The following is a 22,457-nucleotide window of genomic DNA, read 5'->3' on the forward strand; positions in this document are numbered from 1 at the left end:
TATGATGAGGTTCACAGGTGAGTACATGGTGTTGATACTCTATTCATGCTATACATTAAACATTTATATATAAACAAGATTCATGTATATGTACCAATTCATGGTTCTCTAAATAAACTAAAACTATTATATTATGTCTTCTCTGTTTTCACTACAGGTGTATTTCTCATTTAATATGCATCAATTTAAGTTGGTAATTGTGCCGATGAAGCACGTAATTTACCGCCCGCATTTATTACCCCCACCCCCCACAATTATTTAGGGGGTACATTTTCTTCAGCTAACTGACTTGGTTGCATATAACACGGTTCGGTATATAACGCGGTCGGGTTTTATGGCGCCCAACTACTGTGTTATAGCTGGGTCACACTGTAGGTGCAGAAAGTTCACATAAATATGATCAAAATTTAATATATAAAGTATACCACCTGTAGAATAAGATGCAATAAGTCTGAAAATACTGTTGTCCTCAATAGTTGGATGAATATAACACAAAATCCAACTAGTTTTTGGGAGCTCACATAGAAAGCTTTAAACTGGCACCACCTGTAGGTAGCAAGGGGATGAAATAGGCAAGAGTTACTTCCCTTTGTCTATATTTTATAGCCAGAAAGACAAATTTACACTCGGGGAGGGCTTGATTCAGGAGGTAGTAAGGCTTATATATATTCCTGATCTTAATGTGATCAGGGAATGTATTTGAAGAAAAAAGAAAAAAGAAAAAAAAAATTTAAAAAATATATATACACACACACTTACAATCAAATAAATTGGGAATGTTGACTTGGGATTAAAATCCATATCAATCAATTCAGAGAAAATCTTTTGTTTCCATACTTCTGTCAACAGCAGGTCATGTACAAGGACACGTATCTAAATTTAAAAGAATAAAGACCATTATAAGAAAGTCCAAACTACTGACAAACAATAAAAGAAAAAAAGGCAACTAATACTACAAGAAGTCAAATGGATTTTCTCTGTATTGTTCTATATCAATACTACAGTGAAAGAATCTCACCCATCAGCTCTGGGCATGTTAAAATGCCATACGATTTTATAGGTTTTCTGATCCTACAAAAGATTTTGTTTTCTGTACAATTTACTGAAACCTTTTGGTCAAGTAAAGATTTCTAGATAATTTCTAGTCCATTAGAAATAAAATCTCCTGATATCAGGTATTCTATTTATGATATGCCATATTACAATACTCTAGGACCCATTTCTATAATATGTCTAAACCTTACATGAATGAATAACCAGTGAAGTCCCAACATACTGCATACAAGTCCTATTTACAGTTGGAATTTCAAATCATAAAAAGGAATAGTATAGTGCAATCTAGATATCAATACACAGGCAATAAATATAAACATTACATCAACTGTTGACTATTGTGGTAGCATACATGCTATGAACCATTGCTTTTTCCATACATTACAGTCAGATGATTTGCATAATTTTCAAGATAAGGCCCGACCACAATATTTACCCAGGCTAAGACCGGATCCTGTTCTACAAATTACAGCAAAGATTACCCAGTGCAAAAGCAAAATAAAAATACAGTACATGTATTTAATGAATATAGTATACAACTTGGCTGCTGAATTCTAATAACTCAGGCATCATATTTAGAATAGTACATCTTTCTTTACATAGACATGGATAATGACAACTCTGAATTAAAGTATAATATGAACACATTAAACAACAGAGATAAAATCTAATGGTGAAATCAGCTTTTAATTTGCTTTTGTTTCAGATACAGTAGGTTTCCCATTTTCTCATTGCAGAATGCTGCATCTGTAATATCTTACTGTGTACAATTAGGTCTACTGAATTTATCATGTGTGTGAATGAGTGAATCAAAGCATGGTGTGCACCTATATTGCAAGTGGTGCCTAGTTCAAAATAAAGACTGTGATATGCATTGCAGGACATATGATGATACCAGGTAACCAGGTCAAATTAAACATTCAATCCAAGATGAATCTGTTGACTGGATTTGTGAACATCAAAGTCTTACACATTAGGCCAACTCACACCAGCTCAATCTTACATCATAGGCCAACTCACACTTATATACACCATAAGCCTACTCACACCAATATTACACATTAGGCCTACTCACACCAGTTCATCTTACATCATAGGCCAACTCACACTAATATTACAACATAAGCCTACTCACACTAATATTACACATTAGGCCTACTCACATTAACTCATCTTACATCACAGGCCAACTCACACTTATATCACACCATAAGCTTACTCACACCAATATTATACATTAGGCCTACTCACACTAACTCATCTTACATCATAGGCCAACTCACACTAATATTACACCATAACCTACCCACACCAATATTACACATTAGGCCCACTCACACTAGCTCATCTTACATCATAGGCCAACTCACACTTATATCACACCATAAGCCTACTCACACTAATATTACAAATTAGGCCTACTCACACTAGCTCATCTTACACCAATGGCCTAATCACACACACTAATAAAACCAGTGAAGAAGAATAGCATTATGCAATAGTATTGGTATATTTTATGCATAAATGTATAAACTTGGGTATATTTTATGTATAAAGTTGTTAACAGTTTTGGTTGATCTGATGTATAAATATAATGTATATATAAATATAATGTATATATAAATGTATAAATAAAAACAGTATATATGTATATATATATATATATATATATATATATATATATATATATATATATATATATATATATATATATATGTGTGTGTGTGTGTGTGTGTGTGTGTGTGTGTATGTATGTGTGTATGTTATTGGTATATTTTTATGTATAAATGTACTTATCTCTTTCTAAATATCTTTTTATTGATTAGATGCTAAAATTGAGCAAGACTCTGAGAAAAATAAATCCTGCATGGGTTTTGAATAAATTTTATTTGAAGAAGAACTGATTTACTACTTGTAGAATTCTCAATATGCATAAATGTGTTTTAATTAATATCCATTTTAATAAATATAGTTTGCAAAAATTGTATAAATACAAAAATGGAGAAGAAGTCTCAGGAATGCAGACTTGATTAAAATTGTGTACATCCCAACCATTCTGACCACTATTACAATGTACTGGTGTGAGATAACTGGAGGAAAAAAGGTAGTTAACTCACTACATCTGTGAATATCTTGATAGTATCAACCTGGTGTGTTTGTTCTCTGATGCAAAGTAACTTAACTACAACAAATTTTCACAAAAAAAGTATAACTGACTTTGTGCAATCTGCTCATGAAGAGAACCAAAAGTTTGAATGTTCAGTGTCAACTATGAATTAGCTGCGATATTCATTATCAGTATCCTAGTTTTGGGGGTGAAAACAAAGTAAATTTGTATGACTATAGATTAAAGTGATTTGGAATACTTAGTTTACACAGGTTACATTATAAATGTCCCACAATTGCATAGGCAAACCTTGTCATGTGTAATGAGAAAATCTTTCACAAATTCATCCTCTTGGGCGGAGGCATTCACCACAGCTTGCATGTTCAGCTTTTCCAACAATTCATGCTGTCTTGACCATCTGAAGAAAATTAAAAATCATAATGTAAATTATAACATTTTCACATAATACATTTTCCCAATTTGTTAAATGTTACTTATTGGTTACATGGAATGTCTACAATATGAGTGTCTCCATATATACTCTCTTGCCTTGTTTTCTCGCCTGATCAATATCAACAATTTTTTTGGCAAACTGAGTGTCTCGCTAAATTTGCAAAATGTTACATTCATAAAAATGTTTCAATAAACATTAATAACTGATTAGAAGTAATATTAATGATAATTAACAGAGGAAATATTGGGATGCCATCTTATAAAATGATGGTCATGGTCCACAGAGTACCACTGTGTTATGTAATATATTGTGCAATATTGAGACAAATCAGTTACCTTTAAAAAAAAGGTGTATCCTTTCGACTATAAAGGACTGGGGTAGGGGTAAGCACAAACTATGGGCTTCAGTGATGCAGTACTAACTCAAATTGATGCGTATTAAATGAGAATTGGTGAAAACACATGTTCAATATTCATATTCACAAAATAATTATGAATCACTAGACAGCCTCTACCACTGAAGTATGATGTAAGTGATGGCTTCCAGCTAAAAGCAGGGAAAATGCACATACTCTTCTTTAAGTTAAAAAAAGTCCTTGATATATAAAAAAATATTTTTATACATTTGGATTAAATAGTCAGTAGGCACAATCTCTTCTTAAACTGTATTTTAATATCAAGAGTCCCATGAAAGAAATTTCAAGAATTCATGATCAAATCATTTCTTCCTTGTAGTTGGTTAGTGTTCAATTCATCCCTGATATTCTACAGCAATAAGAACATTTTCAAATCAGCTGTTGTGGTGGAAAAATTGAATATCAGATTGGCACACTTTTCATTTCTGACCAAGTAAACATTATTGAACTCATTAGTGAAAACCCCAGGTCAATGTGACCATCCATCCATTCAGAGGAGGTAATGAGAAGAAGATTTTCAAATTCAATTTTCATCAAGGCAGTCATATTAGAACCATTTTCATTAAGGATAAACCAGCATCATAATTCTATTGCTGACAAAACCATGCAGATTTTGCCATCCATTCTGAATGAGCAAAGATAGCAATATTTTAAGATGCCACCACTGTAGCCATATTTAAGGTCAATGTACATCATTTTCATTTAGGACTAATTAGACATGATAAGAACTCTTCTGATGAAAACCCTATGACAAAATGACTTTACATTTAAAAGTAGCAATAACAGTATTTCAAGATGGTCACCATTGTGGTCACAAAAGAAGTCAGATCAGCACCACTTTAATTTATGATCAAATGGGCATCACAAGAAGTATTCTAGTTATAACCCCATGTTGATATGACTTTCCATTTTGGAGGAGTAACAATAAGATTTAAAACATGATTGTCATTGGTACCCATAGTGGATATTAGATTGGCACCATTTCCACTTAGGACTAACTGGACATTATCTCTTGGTGATAGCACAATGTTGATATGACCAGCCATCTAAGGGAAGTAGTAATTATAAAATTACCCACAAGGCCACTATGACAGCAATACTGAAGGTCAGACTGGTACCATTTTCATTTAGGACCAACTAGACATCATAGTAAGTCTTTCAGTTAAACCCAAAGCTAATATAATCATTCAGTCAGGAGAAGTAGTGACAAAAAGATTTTCATGATGGATATTGTGGTGGCCATATTGTTGTCTGATTGGCACCATTTTCATTTAGGACCAATCGCACATCATTGGAAGTCTCTTAGTAAAAGCCCATGTTGATATGAGCATCTATTTAGAAGGAGTAATTATAACCATATTTTTAATATGGCAGCTATGATGGCCATATTGGACAATAAATCAGCACCATTTTCATGTAGAACTCCTGTAGAAATCACAGAAAATCTTTCATTAAAAATCCCATGCTAATATTACCATCCATTCAGAAGAAATAATGATAACAAGAATTTTAGACATCAGATTTGGTATATTTTCTTTATTCAGATGATCCATATATTGTAAGAAGTCTTCTAGTTAAAACCACATGTCAATATGACTTCCTGTTCAGGAGGAGTGGAAGTAACAAGATTTTCAAGATGACTGCTGTGGTTACCATACTGGATGTCCAAAATAGAGAGAGAGAGAGAGAGTGTGTGTGTGTAATGGCAATCCTCAAAATACTTTAGGAGGATTAGCAATATGAAACTTTTGCTGATGGATGGTTGACAGTGTAATATTATTTGATATTGAAGAATAACCGCAGGAGGTGTTCTACACTATTTATTAAATACAAGACATTGATACAGCTAGGAAGGGGAGTAAAGACTGCCTGAAAGTATTTTTCCCATGGAACATAAACCCTAGTGAATGTATAACATAAACCAGCTGTTGGTGTGTATCAGTTCTAATCCAGTGTGGATTATCTGATTACTTTTATTTTCAAATGATACTTCAAAGCTACTTAGATTAAGGCTTACACTACAGACAGTATATACAATAACAATATAAAAATCTGTAAAAAAAAATATATTTTTGTAATAGCAATGCACTTTACCTTTTAAATAAGTAAGTCCAACATTATCCAACATAAAAGTGCCATATATATATATATATATATATATATATATATATATATATATATATATATATATATATATATATATATATATATATAAACCTATACTTTCTAAATCTTTATCTTTATTGATCTAATGTTTAACATACACAAACCTTTATCAAATTCTCCAGGCAATATCTATAACTGGCTTCAGTTTGGCATGAACATATATTAAAAGCTATGGGGTTTTTTTTATGCCACAAATAGAGAAAGAACTGGGTGCTTTTGTAATAGGCTATCATAGATTAGCCTCAGACTATGCAACCAGTCTATCCATCTGGTATCGTAAAGTGTATTTTACAGTTTATCAAGCAACATCCATGTTGAAGCCTATTTCAAAATTATTTGGGTAATTCATAATTTGCTGAAACTGGTTTTAAAATATTTAAAGACATATTGTTACAAGTCTATGCTCTTAAAATAATTAACAGAAAAAAAGTGAAAGACAACAAGCTTTGTAAAATTTAACAAATAGTTTATTTCCCAAGAACTGAAAGTGAAAATGAGAAAAACACTTAGGTATTGCAAATTAAATCCCAAAATAATCCAAGAATTACAGACACAAATCCTAGTAATTTAAAGTCCTGAATAAAACTTAGTACAAGTCCCAAAGAAATCCAAAACCTGAAGGTGATGATGTCTCTGTTATAGCTTATAGAGTGTTGATGTGTCAACAGTCTTTTGTTGAAATACAGTAATATAATTCCAGGGTTGAATTCATTATAAATTCCAGTAAATGTCTTTATCCAAGAATTGTATCAGAGTACTTTTGTATTTCCACAGAAAATAATCACTTGAATTCAATAATTTGAAGAAAATGATTCATCCCAACTAGACACAACATAATACAACTTGAAAGTGCTAGATGTTAAAGCACAAATGACCAAATCCTTACAGTTGCGAGATTATATAGTTCTCTATTTGACCTCAGGTCACAATTAGCATTTTCTGTATAAAAAAAACAATACCTAATGGAAAATAACCTTCTAGAATGATCCTGATGTTTACAAAATAAAAATAATAACCTGTAAAATTCACTTAGGAAACTCCAAAAACTTGACCCAAATAACATATTTACTTTTTCTATTAATAATAATACTGATTTTAAACTCATAGAGAATAATTTAGCTATATATTAGTTAATTAGGTCAAGCAGAAATGAACTCAATTTTGGACAAGGTAAAAGTCCAACATACAATGTTACATTACAATCGCATGTAATAAAATAACTTTAAAAAAAACAAAAAAACAACAAACAATTAAATTAAATATACATAACAATATTACGTTCATAAAATGAACAAATTATTAGTAAAAAGTATATGTACATCAAAATGTTTATAATGTCTGTAGTATTTATCTTTATCAAAATTGTATTAATAAAGTGACAAATCTGAGTACTTAATTTGATTAATATAAAAGTCAATTTTTTAAAACTTTACTTTAAAGAACTTTCCATGAAGTTAAATCATTATTATTTGTTAAAATAGTGCCAAACAAAGTGTGTCACAAACCATATATCTACATCTTTTCTTTTACAATCAGGCTTTGAAAGCTGACCTAATTATTTTCCTGTTAAAACCCTTATAAAATTTTTAGAGGGTCTGAGAAATTTTTGTGGCACTGATCAACAGACATTTCTGTCTGAAGGTATTACTGACACAGTGGGTTCAGAATAAAAATATTAGTGTAGTTGTGGGTTCAACACCATTTTTTAGCACGATAGACTATACATGGCACTGAGCATAACTGGTGGAAGAAGAACCCTGGAAAGTCCCAGTAGCAACCAGCAACACACATGAAGCTACTGACAAGATGACACATACCCACATTGGCCAACCCAGAGATTCTAACCTTTATTGACAGAGTAGTGTTATATATATCTATTTTGTGTGTTTAATGTTTGCCCATGACTGACAGTAATGCCTACTTGATTTTTGTGATTCTCAGAAGAAAAAAAACAAGTTATTACTTGTATCTAAGTTCAATATTTTGTTTTTCCCTAGAAAATTCCATTGTATCTTAGGTCAATTTAACATTAGTATATATAGGATTTGTAAGACACTTATTTATCCCTGTTTCATATCAGTCTTTTGGAGTCTATGATCATAGTTTGCAGCTGTGTTCCGATATAATTCAAGAATAATGAATTCTTTATATTATTTATTGGAATTACAAAGTGCTCATTGACTTTTGGGACCAAAATACTACTTTAAGGTCATTGATTACTCAAAGACATAATGGAGTGCATCATTCTGGAACATCAAACATTCAAGTATATTGGTACATCAACACAGTAAAGTCTATTGGTATATCAGCACATTCAAGACTATTGGTACATCAGCACATTCAAGACTATTGGTACATCAGCACATTCAAGCCTTGGAATTCATTTGGAATTCTATAACTTTGAACTTGTAATAGGACATTTAGGATTTTTTTTAGGATTTAATTCACAATATTGTAGGTTCCTCTTAAATTTTCACTTTCTAACATATCAAAATAAATTATTTGTTAAATTTTACTCAAATTGTTGGTTTCAATTCCTTTCTGTTAAATAGTTTAAGACCATATGGACATAACAACAGTGACTGGTAAAGTCCAACAGTTTAGAACATTCAACTACCCAGGGATCCTAATGTAGCTGTTGTACTCCTTCCTTCTTACCAACAGCCAACTTTCAATGTTGAAAACTAGCCCATTTCTACATGACACTATATGATGTGATGTGATTTTGATTTTTTACGTAGCTTAACAATTTTTTAGTCATATCGCTACAATATATGCAATGTGGCAGTTTATAATGATGTCTAGCACTGGGGCATCATGCCGCAGACATGTAGCATGATACATGACACTATGAGTGGTTACTTGTCTCTAAGCATGCAAACAAAACAATTGTTTTGAATACATGCAAGCAGATTCACCACATTTTAGATGGTTTTAAAATGTCAGATTAAAATCTTAGTGAACCATCTCCCCTTAAAATTTCCACACTTTGCAATAACAATTAGAAACTATGAAAGAATACTATAGATTTGTGTGCATCTCAAAAAGAAATGCATACTCTGTACATGTAGTTTTAGCAGAACCTGTGTATTTGTCTAATGTTCACTTGTACATGGGTATATGTATCATCCCGGACTAAAAACAGTGAGTTAAATGGTGAGAAAAAGATGCATTATCATGTTACCAACCTTTACTGATATTTCAGATTATCAAGTAATACTGATTGTGTCTGTTGCAAGTGAGGTAATGATCTAAATTTATTTGTTTTAGGAAACAAATCATTTTTATGCTAATTTTAAACACTTAGTTTCTAACATTTTACTAGATCAATGATTGGTAACTAAGTTATGTCATGATGGGGAATTTTTCTGACATTTCCCAACCTACGACAAATAATGATCTTCTAAATATGGATCTATTTACCTCATATGGATCTATTTACCTCATATGGATCTATTTATCTCATACAGATCTCTTTACCTCAAATGGATCTCTTTACCTCATATGGATCTATTTACCTCATATGGATCTATTTATCTCATGTGGATCTGTGGATCTATTTATCTCATATGGATCTATTTACCTCATATGGATCTATTTACCTCATATTTTACATTTCAACAGGATAAAATGTTCAGATTCAGAAATAATCCTCCTCCCAATCATATCAGTGAACTTAGACTCTGATCTTGATCTTTTGATGTTTCAAGTTGTTCTGCATATTTGTATTTCATGACATTACTGTGAACCATGCAGATTACACCATAATGTTGTTCTGTCACTTATTATTACATTATTACATTATAACTGGCTGAGTTGGAAAACAACTGTAAAGGAGCAAACTCAACAGAGTATGCCACATTCATTTCTTTAGTTTAAGCAGTTTGCAACTAATTAATTCAATTAATTATGTGGTCAAATCCTTCTCTATTTAATTGAATTCATTAGACATTTCCAAACACTATATATATATATATATATATATATATATATATATATATATATATATATATATATATATATATATATATATATCCAATCCTATTCCAAATCAACAATCAATTAGTCAAATGGCTGTTGAACTCCTATGCAAACTAATAATACATGCACACTATCCACCATTAAATTATATCGTCCTGTCACCCTATTTTGATGCAGCATAATAAATATCCAGCTCGAGAGAATGCATCTCTCAACGACATCGCAACTACAACATTTGTTTATACGTATCAACATCATGTCACAGAGAATGAAAAATTTGTCAAAAATCCTATTTTTTAAAATGAAACAAAGATAAATACCATGAAAAAGACTCCAATCAGTAAGTCCTCATAAAAACTGTTACAAACTATTCTGATCGGTCAGATTAACTTCCCACCATAGCAGGCATCAAGTCTGCTACTCAACATGTGCTAGAAATATGTGTCACAGCTAACAATTGCATCAGAGACACTGTTTGGAATTGTGCAAAGTGTAATAAAGTTGTATGTGGATCTGTCACTACTGTTGTTTAGAGGTGGTTGTTTGTAACTATAATTGGGGATGTTTAAATGAAACATATACTTTTATGATAGAAGTTTGTATATAAATCAGCATCCTTATTGCTTATTTAAATAAAATTATTAAGATTTTCTATCTGATATATAAGCAATTTTACTTTCTCAGTAAATTTCCAATCTTGTCTATAGAGTATCTTGAAATTTATCTTTTTTTGACTAAATTATGTTTTTAAATTTCATTTATAATGGTAAGAATTATAATGCTGGTAAATGAAAATAAAACCTTCTCCTGCAACATTATGCCTTTGTCTCTGATTAGTTACACATCTACAGAAGTAAGTTATATAAGATGCAAAACAGTTCTGAAGTTCCAAAAATATTACATTCAAGGAATGAAGTTCTACATATTTACAATGCCAATTAAGTATTGGTAAATATCAAATGCTAAATATAATAATTTTTTATTATAAGTAACAAATTTATTATATTACCAACATAATTTTTCTCAATTTGATTCTTTTAGCTCTTATGATAAAAGAACACTGCTGTCATATTTGAAACTTTAAACAGATCTTAGTAAATATGTATGCATTGAATAATATATCACAGAATATCCAAGTATGGCATAGCAAGCCTTATTTGAAAAACAAATTAGAATGAGAATATCATGTTATCTCTCATGGTGGACAAGGTACAGTTACCATAAACATCCCAATATAACTACCTGATTAGTCTTAATTACATTATCATAAGTCAAACTTCCTTGAAAACATTACTCTGCTTGGGTAGTATATTTTAACTACAGGCATCTTTTTGTCTTTGGCAATAGTTTTATTTGCTCCATTGTAAGGTATAGGATCAGATAGCTAGACTTTTCTATGCGCTATTGATGTTGCTTTGTAATATATAATTTTTACCAGAGCATATGTACACTGGTGTCACAGGAAAAAATAGACTGCCATTAAGTGTATTTAAACAAGTGATTTAAAACATTAACTTTCCATCAAGGTGTAATCTGGTTGAAAGCATGCAAAGAGTATGCATTGTCATTTGTTATCTATACTTCACTAAAATAGCTAATGCTTCCAAAGTAATGACAGCAATCACTAGGGGTATATTTCTGAAATGGTAATGGAAAGTAAGTGCTTAAGTGCATCAAAATTGAGGAGTTTGGAATAGCTTTACAGTTGAAAAGTTGTATGGATGAAAGGTTGTATGGTTATACCTAGTCCTACAATGTAACATGCCTCCCTTGATATTTTTGTTTTTTAAGTTGCCATTATTTAGGCGGTAAGATGGCAACCTAAAAAATACAAATATCAGGGGAGGCATAATACACTGTAGGATTAGGTTTTGCCAAGGCTATTAATGTAGCAATGTAAGAAAATAAAACTCAGACTGAGAAGTTGTTGATCTAAATGCCAGATTCTCTTTTTCTCTTTTCTTTTTTTTTTAAGTGGCAGAGAAAACATTTTGCTCTATTTTTGACAGATATTATAGTACAAGTCCTATGGGTCATGTTGGCATTCAACATAGACTATTTCAGTAATGGGTGTCATTTTTTAGAATTTCATTCTACATACCTTTAAGTGGCAAGTATTCACTTCATTTGGATTTGTAAATATTCATATTCCTTTGGAAGGTTATTATTTAGACACCTTGAGAGGTGCATATGGCAAAATCAATGTTAAAGTATGTAGACATTTTTGGATGAAATGAATCTAAAGGTGTGATCCAGTACAATCCAGATTGAATGTCGTGCACTGTGATGTCACAAATGAGAGCTAGGCATATTGATAAACAATTCATACTATCCTCAATTGTGACAATTCCACTTGATGTGCTCTTATTTTTACCACAGTTTATTATACAGCCACCATTGTAAAATACCATAGCGATCGATAATTTTCATCTGAAAGTGACAGTTAAGGTACAGAGCATCCAATAATCAGGATTTAATAGACTCTGGTTAAAGAAATTTGTGTTCTAAAATTTAAAAGAACAATTTTACATTTAATTTAAAATGAGTGAATGCATATACTTGACCCATGTGACTTGTACTATAACGAATAATGATATTATGACAGCGTACTTCAACTATGCCAACAATTGGCCTCTTTTATGATGTTGGAAGATCAGAGCTTGACCAGTTTCTTATGGGATACTTTTGCCTGAATTTAAAAATACCATATAAAATCTGTAATAGGAGAGTGACTTTTACTGTAAGAGTATCAACACTGTATCTATAATTTCCATGGTTACCAATGTTGACGACTTACTGCGGATTTCCGACATCCTGTAAAGTGAAACATCGTAGAGATTCCGCATATGCATCTGCTTCAACTGGGAGCAAAACCTGAGTCCCTTCTTTTGCCATAATGCTAAAGAAATTTGGGTATGTGCACGAAAATTAAGTTGTGCCAAGAATGTTCCTTTCTCCAAATAAAATATTCGGCATTGGTCTTGTATTTCTCAACGGAAAGGGTAGAAGTAATCCGTTAGAAAATCTCGATCTTAGAGAGGGATTAAATGTAACTTATCGTCAAGTCTAATATTAACAGACAAACAGGTAAGCGATAACGACAGCGATTGATCAGGCTGGTCTCCTGTAATTTTTATAAATAGGGGACGCTCTAAAGATATTATGTACTCCGGAGAGTGTGACCGGTGTAAGGGTAGGCCTTCATGGTTGCATTTGCAACATGCACATTTGAGAAAATGCTGGGATACCTTTTCATGTACTGTGTTAAAATTTCTTTGCATGTTGTATTTGTGGAAATTTTTCATAATCTGAACACACAGCTAACCAAAATGACTGCTCCCATGTACTCGAAAACTCAGCCTGAATTAGTCTAATTAGGCAACCAGACTACTCAAAAGAACGTTGACTCACAATCGGAATATATATATATATATATATATATATATATATATATATATATATATATATATATATATATATATATATATGTGTGTGTGTGTGTGTGTGTGTGTGTGTTATAAAAAGACTTTTAAGGTGTTGGTATAGGATATACCAATCCTATTGTGATCCGACCATGGCATATTTATTATTAATATATAAATGTTGTTTCAATATGAGGTTAGGTTTCAAGAGTAGGCCATCGCTTGTAGATTCCCCAAATATGTAATGAATTTCAGCTGATTATTATAATCATTAGCAATGTAATAAAATAACGATACAAATATAAAATTTCCGTCTTTTAAATGAAATAGATCTCTCTCTCTCTCTCTCTCTCTCTCACACACACACACACACACACACACACACACACCGCTCTGGTGGCCTAGTGGTTAGAGCGTCCGCCTCGGATGCGGGGGACGTGGGATCGATCCCCGGCCGAGTCATACCAAAGACTTACAAAAATGGTACTAACAGCTGCCTCGCTTGGCGTTCAGCATTAAGAGGTTAGTGTTAGGACTGTTCGGACTGGTGTCTGTGGCATGATGCCCCAGTGCTAGACATCACTATAAACTGTCACACTGCAGACATCGTGAGGATATGACTGAAAAATCGTTAAAGCTAGGTTAAAAATCCAAATTTCTCTCTCTCTCTCTCTCTCTCTCTCTCTCTCTCTCTCTCTCTCATCGTAGAAAGATGCCAGAGAAAATGTGTGATAAAACGAGCGTCATGCAATCATATCTCTTGACCAATGAATGATGGCAAACTATGTTATTATTATTATTATTATTATTATTATTATTATTATTTAAGTGATGAAACTTGATATGAAAAATGTTAATATTTTAACATTTATTCAGTTTTATAATTTTTATTATTGGTAGTAGTAGTAATAGTCGTAGTAGTAGTAGTAGTAGAACACAACAAGAACTACATACACACTTCCTTATTACAGGTAGAAACACAGGTATAAAGTATAACTGTTATAAGGAATTACAAAAGCTACGTGACAACTGCTAGTCAAAGGTAGAAACACAGTTAAAAAGAGGTAAAAAGTATATGTGTTACAAGAGATTTCTTTTGATAGTCTAAAAATATAAAAGAAATCGTGATTTGCTGAATTGTTTAACCAGTGCATTGTACAGAACACAGGATGTTTCACATGTAAAATACGTGTATTTCGGGTTTTATTCAACAGCAATTCTTTTATTGTTAGCAGCAACAAACCAAGCATAAATGTAATCCCAAACAAGCTCAACAAGTATATCATTATCATCATGCACAACATAAAACTAGCATGATAAAAATATGTATTGGCCTAATGTCCCCAATGTGTCTTTCACAGAACACTTCGTGTATATTTTGGCGGGAAGCCGCACTGGCTCTGTGATTTGCGTCATGGACTCGCGACTAGAAGGGTATGGGTCCCAATCCTACAAAGAACTGTCTGGGTTTGCCGTAAGATAGTTTGCTCCAATTTCATCAGCGATATCACATTTCATGTGTTAATGCTCCGTTTAACCCCAAGCTAAAATCCAAACATCTTAATGCGTGCCCCTACTCAGTAGGGTTTAGACTTTTACTGAAATAATAACCTTAAAAACAATAGCAGTATCATAAAAATCAACAGAAACTTTTTGGTGGTGATTCGTTGATTATGAAATAGAAAAGTGAAATTGATTTTAAAAAATGATTATTTTATTCGCGCATAAAAGGCATGGTTCTGGGTGATTTTTGGCGCGAGATTTTGCCCTTGTGCTGTTTTCCAACACCCAATGACAAACTGAGCAATTCACGATATTTAATGGTAACTGGATCCCCCAGACCCCACCTCTTTCATGGTGATGGTAGCTGTTAGATGAGGTACAAGAAGATTTTCATATACTTAAATATGCCCAAACTATATCATTAATGTTGGCTTGAACAATAGTTGTATGGCGATGGGTATAAGTTTTTATAACCCATCGATTAAGTATATTACTTCGAATACTACCCGAGGTATCTATGTGCAATCTCGTTTCAATGGTAGCTGAGTTTGTGCTTTTTCTCGCTATCAGTAGTTATAAGCGGTTATCTAGGCCATGACGGGCATCGTTGTTCAAATGTCTCTAAAGGTTATAGACCCAGACAGGGTTTAACATGGGAAGACACTACAAGCCCAAACGTAATCTAACATGGCAAAGCTACTAAATGTTCAAACAGGAATTTAACCTGGGAATGCCACTATAGGCCCAAACGAAGATTTAACATTGCTGCTTTTTACATTATTTATTTACTATCCAACACATAGATTTTTATATGCTATTCAACGAACAATTTTATTTTACTATCAAACACATGCTTTTTATATACTAATTTACACACCACTTTTTTATTACTATCTGACACATTATTTTACTATCCATCACCCACTTTTTACTACTTTCAAAAACATACTTTGTGATTACTATCTATCATCCACTTTTTGCCATGCTTTCCACCACGTAGTGACTAAAATCTCAACAACTACTATTTAACGAAAAAGGTGCGTGTTTTAAATAGACGCTATACTAACATACATATACAACTATACAATCAGATAAAATCATATATTTCCTTGCCGAAGAGAAACCAGAAGAAGCCAAGAGACAACGACGACGTTCGATGTCACCCCGTAGGCTTAGTGGAATATTAGCACACATTCATGCTGGCAATTTTGAATAGGATATGATCCTTGAACCAATATCATCTAAGTCCAGTACATGACCGAGAGAGTCAAGAGCAACCAGGAGAGGATGTCGTTCGGTAGCTTATGAAGTTTTCAAACTCGAGACCCCAAAATGTGACGTAAAGAAATTTTCGACAGAGGACTTACTCCATCTTTGCTAGCCAAGGTTCCGACATGTTAACCCTATATACAACTTGGCGGATCGTGCAGATATTTTAGTGCTTTGTCCTAGCGACATATATTGGCTTTTATGAGCTGCCTCCCTTAATATGTAATGCCAAATAACCAATAGCGTGCAACTGTGGTGCGTTGTACATAACCAATAGCGTGCAACTGCGGTGCGTTGTACATCGGCCTTTAAAATGGTGGAGGCAATTGACCTAAAAAGGATACCTGTAAGTTTAATATTCAAAGTATGACTAGTATCAGAGAGAAGCCATTACAGGTGTATTTGAGTGAAAGGTATTTGTACAAACACGGACCGGCAGTGGAAAATTGCTTATCTATGAGTCCATTCTAGTTGTGTTCTCCACTTGTCTCGATCGTGTAGGAACAGTGTTCAAATTTGAACAACTTAATTTTGATTGGATGTGGTTGCCTGCCGCCGCATCCAATGAACTTCACAGACATGAAACACATAAATATCTGCTCGATCCGCCAAGGTGTAGTTAGGGTTGACAAATCTGAACCTTAGATAGAGAAGATGCGACTTATACTTGCACGGTAAGTCTTAAATGATTCCAATGATAATGACACTCGTTTATTGGTAATGTGGGCTTTAGGCCCATAATAATACGGTTACACAACAATATTGTAGTGCTTCAGAGCGTAATATTGCAAATACTTTTTATACAGTGAGGTGAAAAAGGAAGGAAAAAAATGGGAAAAAAGAAACAATACAGCACACAGCAGAAATATGTACAAAAATGAAAGGGAACTATCATTACATACTTACATAGATTTAATCTTCCATAAAGGTAGAAAAAAGTAATATAGTTATATGAACATTTTATCTTTTTTTGTGGAATGCTGAAATATGTACTTTGCAAGCTGGGATATTATGACAGGGTTTTCATTCTTCATCAGACAATAGAAGATTTCTTAATATGGGTGTTTTTGGCTATAAATTTATGGTCTGAACCTATTTCTAAGTTCTCCATAAAAGAGGTATTGTACAGCAAAGATATATTCATCTTTTTGAGTGGGCTTTTACTACAAGCACGTACATATACATTCATTAGGAGGGATGCCGTTATGACGCCCATTCTCTATAGCTAAGTTTTGAACTGAATAATGAAGTCTGTTTAATGGATTTTGTAGATGTGTAGTTAAATTAATGGCTGCATAAAACTGAACGGAACAAGTATCATAACATTTATTATAGTGCGCAGTATGAGACTTATTTACAGCTGAATCCCAACCCTGAATTAAACTGTCTCTAAGACGTTGTCTGAAATTTGACAAAAATACATGTTCATCTTCTACATCCTGTACGAACCAAATATAGCTAAATCCATATCGCATAGTATGTTTTTCACTTTCGAAACCCTTGCGACTTTATCCGACTCGTCCATTTCTCAGCATAATATAGCATTGCCTTGAATATCGATTGTCATTCATTTTAATTACTCTAATCGAACACTTACTACATTTACTATAATATTTTTTTTTTAAAAAACGTAGAGGTAAACTTCCACATCATCATGTCTCGGAAGGTTTAGAAATCTGGTGGCTCTTCGGAAATCCTGATAAAGTGGCCTGCCCATCTCATCTGTGATCTCATCAGCAGAGTTTGGATTCTTTTACTACCAACCTGTGTAAGAACCTTAGAGTCTGGGACCATATCTTTTCATCTTATCTTCATCAGTTTCCTACGACATCCCATGGGAAAATGGTTCAACTTTTGGGTCATGGCGTATGTACACCGTTCAAGTTTTTGCAAGCATATAGCGGAATCTGAAATACAATGGCTTTGTATAACTTCATCTTTGTTTGCCGACTGATGCCTCTATGCTTCCACGCATTAGCGCGTAGTCTGATAAATGGTAATGCTTGCTTTAGCAATTCTAGTGTTTGTTCCATCGTCGATCTGCACTGCACGTGACAGCCTACGGCCGAGATAGGTGAGCGTGTCCACTGCAAAGAGGGTTTGGTCATTTACTGTGATGTTAGGTTCTACGTAAGGCTATCCTGGTACATGCTGATACATCACCTTCTTTATTCTGATTGTGAGACCAAACTTGTTGGAAGCTGAGGAAAAAGTGGTCCATTATCTGTTCTATCTCAGACTCAGATCTGTTATCAGGGAACAGTCAAACACGAAATTATGAACAGTCACTTCCTGCAACTTAGTCTTTGCTTGTAGTCTCCTCAGATAGAAAAGATTACCATTAGTCCGGAATCGGATGTGAATCCAAGTGTCATGGTCGCGGAAGGCATCAGTAAGCATGGCAGAGACCAACTTACTGAGGAGGATTGGGGACAGCACACAGCCTGGCTTGACTCCATTGGTGAGTGGGAATACTTCAGATAACTCACCATTCTGGGGAACCAAATTTTGCCATGATCTTCCAAAGGCCCTCACAAATGCACTATTGACTGTATTGTAGGCTTTTGTCAGGAATTTAGTGTACAGGTTGGATTTCTTTCTGTTCCTGGCACATCTCTTTGATTGTACGAGCTGCAAGCACCATGCATGTGATCCCTCGTCCTTTCATCAAGCCATACTGACTCTCAAGCTGATGCCCGTGATCAGTGTGATGCAAAAGGTGATTCAGCAAAATTCTGGCGAGGATTCTGACAGCAGAGAGATACCCCGATGGTTGTCGCAAAATTTTATGTTCCCTTTCCCATTTGTACAAGTAGACAATGGATGCATCTTGTTACATTAATATTTTTTTATTAACAAATATAACATGTAAAGACTTGAATAAATCGTATATTTTTTTTCATTCAGCAGTTATATTGTTTATATACATGGATAAATATACAGTTTCTTCATATATAAGTAAGCTGATGTAACAGCTATAATTTCTACGGGACTTAAATTGACGACTTTCTATATACCACGTCACAATACTGCAACCATTTCAAAATTTATATTTAAGGATTGCTATAGTCCTAAAACAGGAAGCAAATCTCTACATGTAAGTAATCTTGCGCTGGAAAATAAACCTGGGAGAGCACGTTGCAATATGAAGAAGGATGGACAACACATGAAACAAAGGATAGGAAGAAATACATATGTTGCCGTGTAAGAGTTTGATTGAAATTAGTGGTAGAATATAAACAGATGCTGGAGGAAATCATGGTGTTCATGATGTAATATCATTGGTCAATAATGCATTGAGGCCGTTTGAGTGTGTTCAATATTTGAGGGACAAAAATTTGATTGAACGAATTTCCTTATATGGTTATATTCAAAATAGATTAAATTTGATATGATAAAAATAAAAGAAGAAATGCACGATAATGTCGACCAGTTCTTATATGAATAATGTAATAAACCCCTTTGATTCCGCTTTTGTATAAGCTCTAAAATATTGAAAAATTACCGCTATAAAAAAAATTAACTCTCAAAATAAGATACGGTTGGAGTAGAAAAAAAAACACATAAATAAATAATAAAAATGGACCCACAACTTTATTGTTTGTTATTATCAACTATATAAAAACAATTTTTAAATTTCAGAAAGGCAATTTCATGTCGCTCTCTTTGCAACAACAAACAAATAGGTATATTTATATAGTGGAACAGCTGCAGCTGATGACATTATTTTTTGATTGTTGAGGTTTAGTACCAGTTATATCACAAAAGTGAAGGTGCGTTTCATCACGGATTTATAACCCCTTCACAAGTCTTGTCGTAATCTATCATAAAATTACAACAACAATACAATTGGCAATTACTTTGATATTAAATATAATAATAAACCCATTTTAATGTGAATTGATAGTAATAAAGCTTAATTGATAGTAATAAAGCTTAATTGATAGCAATAAAACTTAATTGATAGTAATAAAGCTTATACATCCGACTGTCTGGATATCGAAGCTATCCGATTTTTAACTACTTTGTTGTAGTGATAAAATACAATAATCATAAAATAAACTATTATAACCAATATATTATAAAAACTACTGATTAAAAAAAGATGTTTGAAAATATTTTCTTTGTATTATTATTATTATTATTATTGGTTAGTGGTGTTTCAAATAGGTTAGAGTAATGATCATAAAGAAAACACATAATTAATAATACGAAATCTCGGATAAATTGAGAAAAAATAACAACCCCCCCCCCCGCCTCAAAATATTTTAGTATTTTAACGATTCGAGTTGCTATCAAAGGAATTACAACAACGTATTTCGAAATTATATATATATATTGTCTTAAAATAAGTAATAGAAAAGAGTAAGAACCAGCAAGTTTTGTAAAATGTAACAAATAATTTATTTCCTTAGAATACAAAGTGAAAAATGTAAATACGGTATTGCAAACTAAATCCCAAATAATCCTAGAATTTCGAACACATGTCTTTATTAATGATTTAGTTCTGAACAAGTTTTAGTTGTATTCGAAAATAATATTCCAACGCTGCAAGTGTTGATGTGCATGTGGTGCCCTGTGTCGTTGTGATGTGCCAACAGTCTTTTGTTGGTCAACATTAATATAATCAACGAATACATTCTTACTGGAAATTTCACTATAAATCCAAGTTTCTATTTCCAAGAATATTATTTTTAGCACTTTGTATTTCTAGAGAAGAGTAACTTGAATTAACTAATTTGAATAAATAAATTCCATCCCAAATTAAATACTTTACACAACAATAATACATCTGATTCTGATCAGATCCTACAGCACAACTGAATAATTTCTACCAAAAAAAGATTATATTGTGCTCTACTTGACATCAGGTCACAATTAACATTTTCTTTATATAAAACAACTCCAACCTATTACCCAATAGAAAAATTCATCCTGGAAGTTTCCAAATGTTTACAAGATAAAATCTTATTTATAATTAGAAGGTCTATTACTCAACGTATAATAAAGAACATGGCAAACACAATGTCCTGCTCTCCGATCTAGATAAATACTTTTACCTCTGTTAATTAATGATTCTAATATTAAACCCATTCTGGAAGAGAAAATATTAGGTATGCATTAGTTGTTTACAGATTTAAAAAAATCAATGCAATGATTCAGGTCAGGTAGAAAATTAACTTAATTTTGAACAAGGTAATGTCCAAAATGCAATTACCATAGCATGTAAACGAACTGATTATTAAATGTGGTAGGCATAAAAAATATTGAAGCAGATCTGGAATTAAACAAACCATCTTTATGTCAAGTAATTGCACTAATATCCAGTAAACAAAAAAAAAGAAGAATTAACAAATGGAATGTTGCTTATTAAAGATATAGACTTTTTTCGCCATTTAAAGAAAAAATGACATAGAAATAAAATTCATGTTTATGGATTTGAAACTGACATATTATTAGTACAGTTAGGTGATAATAATATTAACAATTCAAACATCTATTTAGCACAAATGGCAAAATAAGAGGATATCGAACAAACAAAAAATTGTTTAAAAAGTATCAGGATCAAAAATCACAAATATAATTTACCTAATAAAATATTAACATCTCTAACAGTGCATACAAATAAAATGAACGTGAAAAATACGAAATGAATGACGTTTTAGAAAAGGATAATACTGATGTATCCTGAGGTTGGTAAAATCTATTGTGTATTAAACTGTAATTACAAATATACTTTATTTGTTATGCCATAAAACAAACTTTGTCAGAAATTGCGTGAAAAATGGCAATAAAGTAACCACGCTTAATATATTATTAGAAATTGCAATTAAAAATTAAGTCCTAACAAGAAACAATTTGATGCTACAAGATAAGTCTGAATTATATTTGACGAAATTTTATTATAAAATCATTTTCGTGTAGTCCCAAGAAAATTGTTTATGGATAAATACAAAGACAACAAAGAATTTTGTGTATGGGCGATACTGATCAAATAAAATCGTTTAATTATGATATCAATAATTATGAAACTATTAATATCACCAATCGGGTTGCTTAATCCATATATTTAATGGTAAAATCAAA

General features: G+C 32.5%; 1 protein-coding gene across 1 annotated transcript in view; it reads right to left on the reverse strand.

Moving 5' to 3' along the window:
* Positions 1-13,164, reverse strand: part of LOC149774323 (zinc finger MYND domain-containing protein 10-like) — a 57,661-nt gene extending 44,497 nt beyond the window's left edge. Inside the window, exons 1-3 of the mRNA XM_089945400.1 lie at positions 12,974-13,164; positions 3,470-3,578; positions 760-873 (exon numbers count right to left, since the gene is read on the reverse strand). Of these exons, the coding sequence (XP_089801526.1) occupies positions 760-873; positions 3,470-3,578; positions 12,974-13,071 (321 nt within the window). The 5' untranslated portion in view covers positions 13,072-13,164. The remainder of the gene's footprint in view (positions 1-759; positions 874-3,469; positions 3,579-12,973) is intronic.
* Between the last annotated feature and the right edge of the window lie 9,293 nt (positions 13,165-22,457).

The sequence above is a fragment of the Sinohyriopsis cumingii genome, unplaced genomic scaffold, assembly GCF_028554795.1.
Source record: "Sinohyriopsis cumingii isolate HCF-2022 unplaced genomic scaffold, ASM2855479v2 utg000349l, whole genome shotgun sequence".
Classification (NCBI taxonomy): domain Eukaryota; kingdom Metazoa; phylum Mollusca; class Bivalvia; order Unionida; family Unionidae; genus Sinohyriopsis; species Sinohyriopsis cumingii.